This window comes from Corylus avellana, chromosome ca11 (assembly GCF_901000735.1).
Source record: "Corylus avellana chromosome ca11, CavTom2PMs-1.0".
Taxonomy (NCBI): Eukaryota; Viridiplantae; Streptophyta; class Magnoliopsida; order Fagales; family Betulaceae; genus Corylus; species Corylus avellana.
The window spans coordinates 20,230,116-20,241,435 of record NC_081551.1 but is presented as its reverse complement, the minus strand read 5'-3'; the positions used below and the strand labels follow the sequence as shown (position 1 = coordinate 20,241,435).

General features: G+C 35.3%; 1 protein-coding gene across 2 annotated transcripts; it reads right to left on the bottom strand.

Moving 5' to 3' along the window:
* Positions 1–3,150: 3,150 nt before the first annotated feature.
* Positions 3,151–5,625, bottom strand: LOC132165696 (protein IQ-domain 26-like). Of its 2 annotated transcripts, XM_059576356.1 has the most exons (4): positions 5,228–5,625; positions 4,682–5,088; positions 4,150–4,353; positions 3,151–4,029 (listed from the first exon to the last, which is right to left on the bottom strand). In XM_059576356.1, exons 2-4 carry the CDS (start codon positions 5,081–5,083, stop codon positions 3,328–3,330), a joined length of 1,308 nt encoding a protein of 435 aa, XP_059432339.1. In that variant the 5' UTR covers positions 5,084–5,088; positions 5,228–5,625; the 3' UTR covers positions 3,151–3,327. The 2 variants fall into 2 exon arrangements, with proteins under 2 accessions (XP_059432339.1, XP_059432338.1); XM_059576355.1 differs by having other exon boundaries at positions 4,682–5,624.
* Between the last annotated feature and the right edge of the window lie 5,695 nt (positions 5,626–11,320).

Genomic DNA, 11,320 nt, shown 5'->3' with positions numbered 1-11,320 from the left:
AAAATGCGTTTTGACATTTTTTGAGCTTTTTGAACCATTAAAAGCGCTTTTAATGTTTTTTTACTAAACGAGTACTTTTTTCTTAAAACGAACTTTTTTAAGTATTAAATATATTTTTAGACCCCTTAAACATATACCCAAACAGATCTTATCTCGGAAAGAAATGATCAAAATGGGAAGAACATAATAGGCTTGGCCCTTGGCGTGCTTAGCCCTGCCGCCCCATTAGGTCTGTCTAGTTGAACGGACCTTAGCCTTTTACTCCGAGATTGGCACCAGAACGGACGGGGTTGTGTATTCTCTGTGCCTCTTTAATACTAAAATAGTAATTGCTTGGACTTTGGTCCTTGGAAAGTTCTGTTGGTTTAACCGCACCGACGCTCATGAGTCATGGTGGGCCTAGAGTGAGCCTTGTACCCAGAACTTTACAAAAAGCCCAACCCCGACTTCATTTCGTTGTTGCAAATTTAAATCGTACGTATTTTTGGTCGGCATGCCAAGTGGGCCTATCCTTGCCACTGAATAATTTTAGCCCATAATCTCAAGATATTATCAGTTTAGATCATAAAAATTTATTGGGAAGAGTTCACGTACCCTCCTCAAACTACCACTCAATTGACAATGTCTTCCTCCCAAACTACATAAATCTCTATACTAGATTAGTGGGCTATGAATAATGAAATGTACAAAATTTATTTTATCATCGGTACAATTATCTATTTCAAAAGCTAAAGTTACGCTTTCTTTTAATTAATGACGTTCAACACGTGAAATATTTAATTGAAATTGATATAAACATGAAGGGAAAGTTTGAAGTCAAACTTTTACTTTAATACCGTGTTAAATCACACTTATTCAAAAAATTTAAACTAATAAAAAAATTAAATTTATATTATAACATTATTTTCATTTCCCTCCGCACCCAACGGCTTAAAAGGTTGAAAGATTATAAACATTTATAAAACTTAAATTATTATTTATTATCCATCATTTAATAGTATTCAAAATTATCTAATAAACAAAAGACAGTAGAATTTAATAAATAAATAATTTAAAACGATTAATATAATAATGAAAGCACAAAAATCGAAATAATATAGAGAGGCGTGCTTCATCTTTAAAAACCCTAAAAATGGGGATGGTGCAACCGATGATGGCAGATGATGCAATTCTTGGCTCTTCAAAGGAAGGTATCTTTTCTCATTTGATTAGGCATCCTTCACCATTTGTCGTATCGGAATCAGAATGTAATCATCAGAAGCTGATTATCTCGGAAACTGAGTTTAAGGGATGACATAAATACTCCCCCCAACTTACATTCAACGCCAAATTTATTTGTGGATTTATTAGGCTGCAAACATATTCATACAGTTAAATATTGTAAAATTTAATTTTAATCATAAAATCATTGCTCTTTATTTCATTTGAAATCAATCTTGTTCCGATTTTTTGATAGTGTATTTGGCCATTTAGTTGGAGATCGAATAGTTAATTTTTTTGTTTGTTTGTTTGTTTAACATAACAAAAAGTTTGTAGTGATATTCATTGTTATTGTTGAGGCAGTTTTTGGTACGTACGGCTTGACCGGCGATGGATTGTTTGCAAAATAACAAGAGCGTTAAACAGTTTTGACCTTGGTCGGAGTCTTTCTGATGCTTAAATTAGCACTCTTATATGAAATCAAAATATAAAATGAACTAAAGTCTTTTGAGAAGGATTTGATCAATCATTTTACAACCTGCGTTATAGAGTTTTATGTTACTGTTTTTTGTCGTTACACGTTCCACGTTCATCTCGTGGTTGATAGATCATGAGTTGTCCACATTCAGATAATAGTTGAGAGAAAATAGAAAGTGGTTGAGAAATAATCTCCTCCTGAGTTGTTAGAAAATTTTATTGTGGATGTAACTTATCTCTATGTGGCTGCATGAGTAGGACTCATAGTAAATTTTATCTCCAAAGTTATGAACAATATATAACGAATAATGAGTAAATATAAACCAAAACGCAATGTGTGACAAAAATATATTCTTCTAGCTTAGTTGTAGCATTGTTTATCATTGATTCATAATTTTTTTTTTTTTTTTTGTTGGTTCAACCATATGATAATTATAATTATGAGAAAGTATTTATATAATATAAGTGCTCAACTTCATTTTTACCACAAATACAAAAAATAAAAAAACATAATTTTTTTAAAAAAAATATATATATATATTTAATACAAACGAGCTGAAATCAGGGATGAGTTGTGACAGTACACACAAATTAACACGGATTTCTCCTTTTTGTTGTTTTATCTTATTTTTAAAACAAACGAACATAAAATAGTCCCGACATAGAAAAGGTAAAAGAACACTTGGAAAATGGAAAACACATAGTGCTTCGATCTGTCCAATCATTTCAATTAGAAATTCAACTATATTTGTGGGCTTACATTTTGTTCTCAAATTGCCCTCGTGTCTGCCTCTACATGTCAATATATCGTTGTTTTTTCAAAAAAGACATTGTTATGATGTTCTGACGTGACGTAACTATGAAAATGTAGAATATTATGATTCTTCATAGTATTTTTATTTATTTAATTTTAAGTGAATATTATTTTTTAAAAGAACAGTAAAAAAACATCCTACTGATATCCATTTATGATCAGAAAAACACTAAAAAAATTCGAGAATTAAAACATAACCAAATATCAAGTCAAACACAAAATAAAATAAGGGCATGTTTGGATGTGTATTTAAGAAACCTAAAAGTGCATTTAATATTAAAAAAATTCGTCTGAATGAAAAAAATATCAATTTGATAAAAAAATTGAAAAAGCTTTTAAGGATTTAAAAAGCATTTTTGACAAAAACTTAAAAATAAAGCTTTTGCCAAAAAGTATTTTTTGACTTAAAAGCTTAATTTCTTAAACACAATCTCAAACTTGCTCTTAATAAAAAAATTGAAATCGTTTTTAAGTGTTCAAAAAATGGTCAAAAAGCGGTCTTTGAAGCTTTTGCCAAAAAATATTTTTTTGAGTTAAAAATTATATTTCTCTTACCCAATCTCTCAAACATGTTGTAAGTAGTAAGAATACGAATTGCAATTCATTTGATTAATATGAAAAGGATGATGATGATGATTCCATGACAAAGTACCAACATATGAATCCAACACAATGGACATCGAATTAGGATCATATTTATAAATTCTACACACTTTTTCTTCTCTTCTATCAAACTATTTTATCTCAATTACCATCTAAAAAGTCCAAGAGCTATAGACAGTGAAGAAAACATCAGAATTGCAATGATAGCAGCAGCCCTCTGTCTATCTCGTTCTCTAGCTCTTACTTACATTCACCACCTCCTCTGCAAATAATATCTCTCTGGCTCTCTGACGGAACTCTGAGGATCTCTCTAGCTTCCCCATTACAGCATTCTTGAAGCTAATGGCTTCCTGGACCTGTGAACACGACCGTTGCATCCGAACCCCGCTCAGGCTACTCCTCGACTCCATCATTTCATGAAGGGAAAGCCTTTTCTTCGGCGCCGGCTCAGGCCTTTGCTTAGGAGCGCTATAGGACCTCAACTTTGCTCTAAAAGACTGAGTATTAGCCATATAGTTGGGAAAATTCCCGTATCCCCGGAAGGAGTTATCGGCGCAAACACTCTTTGCAGGTGTGACAGGTGAATTAATGGAGTTCACGAAGCGCGGGGTGCTTTGTGCGGTGGAGATCAACCTACATTCCTCGCCGGTTAAGCCCCAATCATGGTCTTGGAAGTTCCGGCAATCCGGAATCGATAAGCGGCCGGGAAAGCGACATGTATGGAGTGGAGAAGAGAGTGTTTGATAAGGTGGGTCATCGCCGAAATCTGAAATTGAAGTGTTTGTTCGGCGAGATCTTGATTTAGGCCTGCCGGTATCGACCTCCACGATTTTTGGGCTCTCGTCAATGGAGTTAAAGGTGGTGTCCAATGAAGCCGATAGCCTTCTGCTGTGGATTGGAGCTGCGTGCTCGCTTCTAGTGTCATCAAATCTTTCCTGCAATGTTAAAAGAGTAATGAAGAACTATGAGATATAAATGCTATGCAAAGAAACTGTACTATTTGGCTTTTTCTTTTTAACATTATTGAAACGTTGGGGTTTTTAAATTTTAATTACCATGGATTTTCGTGCTCGGATTTCAAATCTATTAGTTTCTTTGTTGATGCGCCCGCGAGCTTTCTGGGACCGAACCGTGGCTTGAGCTCTAATAAGTGCCTGCATACTGTGAAGAGTTGCAGTGGCCTGCTTGCGCACTAAATAGCCTCTAACAAGTGCCTGTAACTTCACCAGTCCTTTAAGTGCTCTCAGGGCTTTTCTGGCCTGCTCAGAATCCAAAATCCAAGAAAACAAATTTCAATTTACAGATATCCAAACAGATTGCAAAAGCAGAAAACTGAGCGTTCTCAGGACCTTCCATTTCTAAAACAAAGCTACTGTAAATGAATAGTAAAGCAAAGCCATGTTTTTTAGCAACAAACTAAGATCTAAGTAAAACCCATTTGGTTTTTCCTTTATTTTTCTGTGAATTTTGTTCAACTGAGTCAAAAATTCATAAAGATGAACAACCCAGTCTACACAAATTCCCAAGAAAAGTTGCTAAAACTAAAACTACTAATTCAAAGCACACGATTAGCGAAGACCCATTTACCAAATATCCCCTGAAGACGGCCTGAATCTTCGCAGCAGCCCACCTCTCATGTCCACCACCAAACATAGTATCTCTTCCATGGCTTGTAAGCCTGACAACAGCCACCGCCGCCTGCGCAGCAGCCACTGCAGCGTCAGCCGCGGCCGCCGTGGCTGCCGCTACAGCAATTGCGTGCTTGTTCTGCTCCTTCTCTGATTCTGTGTAGTATGACTTTAACCAAGCAGCCTCTGCAAGCGATATGTTAGGTGGTATGGTCGTCGGATTATGACACAAGCCCGTAGAGTCTCTGCCGGAGTCGCCCAAACTACACCGTTTCTTGTCTTTCCGGTCACTGGAATTGGAATTCTCTTTGTCTTTCTTTATCCCGAACAAGCTCTTAAGCCATCTTGTCGCCCTGCCCATTTTCTCTGAATGGAAGAGCGAGAGAACCCAAGAAACGTTAGAGTCTTACAGAGAGAAAGAATGGCTCAAGAGTGAAATCGATTAAAAAAGAAAAAAAGACCAAGTTAAAAAGTTTTTAAGAGAAAAAAGCTGATGCAGGCTTACAGCTCACAATCCTAGGCTCTTTCCATGTTGCGAAAAGTGGCGAAACAGAGTGGTTAAAGAAGAAAATGTTTTAAGAAACCGTCGATGAATGTAAAAATAGAAAATTGTTGCGACTAAAAGTCTAAAACAAATAAAAAGCTCAGTGGGATTTTGATTTTCTTTTCATTTTTGAAATATACTCTGTACAGCCCTCGTGAAAATCTGCATTACATGACAAAATCCTGTCGCTGGAACGTGCAGGGGATTTAGAAATAAAATATAAAGAAAATATATTAGAGGAACTTAAGGGGAAGTTACAATAAAGTGAACTTATAGTAAAATAATCACACACAGAGTGAGTAACCCAGTAGATAGAATCAGATTCTTAAATGCAAAGCACCTTAAAAAAATATTAAAAAAAAAAAAAGGAAGAAAGAAAGAAAGCAAAAGAAACGCTCGGATGAAACTCCCCAATCAGAAACCGAGAAAAAGCTTGCAATTTTCAAAGATAAAAAAAGATCAGCAAAGGCAAATAGTGAAAACTCTCTCTCTTTCTCTCTGTCTCCCTCTCTTATTACTTCCTGGAGCGACGTGTCCTCAAAAGGAAAGATACCTCAGTGTCCTCAGTCTCTGACAATCTCGTGAAGCCTTACATATTTTTATATGCACCATAATATGGATGCTTCTCTTTGCAAACCAACTTTTTATCTATTTTCCTTTTTCCTTTTTTCTTTTTTTTCTATTTTCTTAGCAACTTTTTATCTTTTCTCTTTAACAGTTTCGCTCCCTCCACTTCTCTTTAAACCCTAGCAAATAAATGGAACCCTATCATTTCATTTTCCATTGCAGCAATATTACTCTCTGTAGGCTGTACTGTAGCGCTTAAAGAAACCGGATGTGGATGGGGTTTGTGGCATGTAAAGAGAAACAAATCATATGCCTCTGCATGTGCACATATCTCTGTTCCACCATTAAAGCAGAGCCAATGAGAGATAGCTTTTTCCTGAATCCATTGTTATCCTCTGTGCCCAGTTGATAAATGGCTGAGGCGCCTGTAACTCTAAGCCCCCACTTTCTCTCTCTCTATCTCTCTCTCTTGGGGTTTGGAAAGATCTTTCGTTTGTGGCAGCATCTAACAGTGATTTTCAGAATTCCTTTTTACTGTTCTGCTTCAATGCTTCTTTGAATTATTTGGGCACTAATTCAGCTCTCTTGTCAATTTTCTCTCTAGCCTTTTCTCTGCGACTCTGAAATGCAGCTTAAAGACGATAATAAAGGTTCTTATGCTATGGACGTACTTTTACCAGTGCTCAGTCTTTCTTTATCTTATCGTACTCTGTTATTGTTTTCTTGGTTGCTGATTATCAACAAAAATTAATTAATTAATTAATCAAAGTACAAATCACAGTTCATTTTGTTAAACGACCAAGAGTCAGAGTATGATTGTTAACGTGTTATATGAGTTATGTTACGATGTGATTTGTATTAGGTGAAAATATGTTTTTATAATGTTTTGTACTAAGATTGCTTGCTCTTCAAATGTACAGTTCTATAAATGACAAAGAAGCACACCATTTTGGTTATCTTAGCCAAAACCAATTCATCCGATGTGTTTTAGATGTGTTTTTTGTTTTTAATTTAAAAAAAATGTTCTGATCTAACATAAAAGTACTAACTTTTGTGTTTAGGATTATTTGCTAATGTCTTTGACTTGAGAATAAAAAACAAAATCGGTGACAAACATGACCATACCTCAAATGATAAGGTTGTTAAGCCCCAAGTTGGCACCTTGAAGGATAGAAAGTTCAACTTTGGAGGAAAAAGGCTACATGGTCCTTTGTCATGATGGCTCAAGTAATTGGTTTTTTTTTTTTTTTAATCAAAAAGGTGGGAAGGGGCGACCAGTGTAGTTTTCTCCCTTGAGCGTTACCATCGGAGTTCCCACCCGCTGTGGAATGTTCGGTTTGAGCCATAGCTATTGCCTGGGAAGGCGAGCCCGTCACCACAACCCCACAAAGGTGTGAGCCAGTAGAGTATTTAGATTAATATAAAAACTTATTTTTTTAGATTAATGAACTAATTCTCTCAAAAAGAGTGTTTCATCATCTTTTTCTTTATCCCTACAATTCAAAGTTTGCTTCCATATCCACCCGGTAATGGTAGAAGGACGTCTCACGTCCTCTTTGTGTTCTCTCAAACTTAAAGTAAATTTTAAAATTACAATTAAATTTGTGATATATGATTATTGAATTTTGATCAAATAAATTTTGAGTTTACTATAAATTTATGTCAAAGGCGATGCGAAGCTTGTGGTGGAAGCGATGAATTCCATGGATTGAAACTGGAGTAAAGTGGAGCACCTGGTGGAGGACATGCGATCTACTCTCCAAGCTTTTCCTCAGTAGAAGGTTGGTTATGTGGGCCGTGAGGGCAATTTGGCCGCTCATAGGCTAGCTAAGCTGGCCATTAGGTAGGTCATGGATAACACGTGGCTAGAGGAACCACTTGAATGTATCAGTGATATTCTTCTCATAGAGCAATCTGCTTTATCCCTCTAATTTTAAAAATGAGAATGAATATACCTTTTTTCAAAAAAATAAAAAATAAAAAAAAATCGGCATCAATATTGGGAGAACACAAGAAAAATACAGGCCTTCCTTCTAACATAACTCTATCTACGCATACTTTGACATAGATAACATGTTGGTCACTATTTCGTCCTATACAAAATTTTCGGCTCGACCTCTCTCCCACCTCATTAACTTAATAAGAAAATTGATGCCCAATGCCAAAACCTAGCAAATTCAATAAGAAAATGAACTTGGAACAATCAAAGACAAATATTATTCAACAAGAGAAATCGGATGATAAAGAGGTAAAAAAAAACAAAAAACAGGAGAAAATAGCTGAGGATTATTGTAGTACTTTGAGCTTAGGAGGGGAAGAGAAAGGAGGGTAAGGTTAGCTTTTGCAAAAGATAATAATTTTTTGTATTTAATTATAATATAAATTAATCAAAGTTAGAGTGTTGTTAATGGTACGACAATTTTGATTACGTGTGTAACTTATCATGTCAACCAATAGGTAGCTCAATCGGCTGTGAACCCCGTCTTATGAAGCGGAGGTCACTAGTTCGAATTTCTCCTTTCCCCTTCCCTTGTGTGGACATGTCAAAAAAAAAAAAAAAAAAAAACCAATAAATAATTAAATATCAAATTTAGTTACTTAATTTTTTTTTACCATTAACATATCTCCCTCCTCTATGAACTATATCAACACATAATCCCCACATACATTTCATCCCATCTCCTATTTATTGACCTTTCACATCAATTCTAATTAGAAGGAACAAGTCACCTTACCCACTTATTGCCTCATTGTTGATTAAATTTTTAAGGTTCGAATTTGGCTTAGGTGGTGTAATTTTTTTTTTTTTACGGCATTTATGCTGTAACTTTTTTAATGGTCGAGATTCAATTTTCATTTCTCTATCTTTCTCATAGAATATTGAAAATTGAAGCTCAACCCTTCAAAGAATTACAATAAAAAAAATTACAACACCTAAGCCTGATCGTTAAGCTTTAACCTAGGGATACAACTCTTATTATAATTTTAAAAAAATAAAAATAAAATTGAGAGTGTATTATCATAAGTCAATTAAATTAATTGTTCAATTTATTTTTATTTAAAAATTGATATATTAAAGTATACTTTTTTTTTTTAAAAAAGAAGAAGATATATTAAAGTAAAGTAAAAGAAAACTCTTGCTTGCTTCAGTACTTTGGTGAGGCTTGGCGGACAGAAAGAAAACAATCTGTCCTTATTCAAGTCACTGTTTGCGATCATATGCATGAGTGTGAAAGCACAAGGAGGGGGGTAAATCTGTACTTTGGATTTGATTCCCGATCTAGTTTCCTTAGCTGGCTGTCTGGCTGCTCTGCCACAAACTTCGCGCATCTTGCGCCCTTCAGAGGCCATATCCGAATTCAGGTCACAAGTTTGGAGTATTTACAGAAATGCTACTCCAATATAGCTTTGACGAATTGGTATGGCACTCGGGCAGGCTTGCATCATTGTGTACGGACCCGCGGACCTATTAGCTTAAGGTCGTCAAAAATGGCAGGCGGAGAGATTGCCCTTGCTTCACTTCATTATTACGGAAATGGCTATATATGAGTCTATGACGTGTTCAACTTTTTACTACGGTGCTTTTCTTTGTTTCTTTTTGTTTTGTTTTTTTATTTCCCCTATTGCCTTAGGTAAATAAATATTTGTTCCGTTTTGTTGTCTTCTTCTGTGATTTCTTGAAAAGAACAAGTGATTTTTTTTTTTTTTTTTTTTTTTTTTAAGGTTTGAAAAAGTATTTTGATGCGACATAAATGTGAAAAAAAATATGTTTGTATTTTTAGGTGCGTTTTGTATTTAGGTTGTTTGTTAATATTTTTAATTTTAAAAATAAAAATAAAAGACAAAAAAGCAAAAATTTTAACAAATGAAGCCATAATGTTTTTAGTGATGGGTCATAAATAAAAGAGTAAATAATATTGAATCATCTTTAAGCCTCTACTTAAACATAATGGCTTAAAAAAATGTATAATGAGCATGTGGTTCGGGCCCTTTCAGGGACGGAGTCAAGCTGTTGTAGTTATGGGTAGGTTATTGACGATGCTAAGGTAGTCTTAAAAGAGTTCAGAAGATGGGAGGTGCGCCATGTCAAGAGAGATTCAAATATGACGGCGCATAAACTAGCAAAGGAGGCAGCCAACAAGTTTTCTAATAGGGTTTGGCTTGAGGAGATCCCCAATTGTATTTTTGACTTAATCAATTTAGAGTGTTTAGCTCTTGTTATGTAGAGCTACGACTTTGTTTTTATGAATGAGATCGCCATTTTCTTATAAAAAAAAGAAAAAAAGAAAAAAAAGAAGCATTTACGTATGCTCAATAAATTTTAAGTCATTACTTATGTTAATGTTAGTAATAAATTAGAGATTAGAACTATAAAAAGCAAATTTTCAGACGATTGGACTGGCTGACGGACCACTTACAAGGCAAGAAAACAACTACTAGAGTAGAGACGGGCGGGAAACCTCCAATGATTAAGTGACTAGTGTATTTGTAGAGAGAAAGTATAATAGATAGAGTTTATAGAGAAAATGAACTCTTATCTTATTATGATTAAATCTATTCCCTCATAGACTTGGTGTGAAACTGATTTAAATCACTTGTAATACCTATACCACGGGGTGAACTACTTCAAATTTGCTGTTCATTTAACGTGAATGAATGATCTAGAAATCACCTTGTCATCCATAATTTTTGTTTTTCTTTCAATCTCATTGGTTGTCTCAGCTCTCCACACAGTCACCTATACCCCTCAAAGTCATAGGCCCCTTGCCCACCACTGCTAAGCTCTTATCTTACCACCTCCCCATTGTCGTCCCATCATGCAGTGATTTCGACCATCCTAAATTGACATTTGAGGGCGGCTAAATTATTCATAATGGCCAAAAGGGTTGTTTGGCACCCCTCAATGGAACCATTCCCAATAATAGAAGGGCCTTCAGGGATGGACTAGCCCTAGTTACTAGGGATCCGGATCCCCTCAAATTGAAGAGAAATTGAAGATTTTCCAATCGTTAATCGTGACATTTCATTTTAAATTCAATGGTCTATAAAATCATTTAAACATCGAAAAAACAAAAGCCAACATTTAATGCCTCGATGATACAAAAGCAGCTGGCATTTTATATACCATTGGATTTAAAATGAAGGACCATGGTTAACAATTGGAGAATCTCCAATTTATCCCAAATTGAAGGGGATCTCAATTCAGTTGCTAAAGGGGTGGTTATAGGCATTTCCGGCCAATTGGTTAAAGAAGGTGGTTGGTTGTACACTTATATTGCCCTTACTAGGCAAATGGGTGATTCGGGCACCTCCAATTAGGCTTTAAGTCAGCCTTTATGGCAAATAGGATGGCTATTGGAGGTGATTCGCCCATTCTTCGCAAAGAGGTTGGGAGATAGTAAAGGAGTTGAAAGAGAGGCAACGATGAGCGAAGATGTAAGACAAGACGCAATTCTTTTTTTTTTTTAGATGACGTGACCGTTTTAA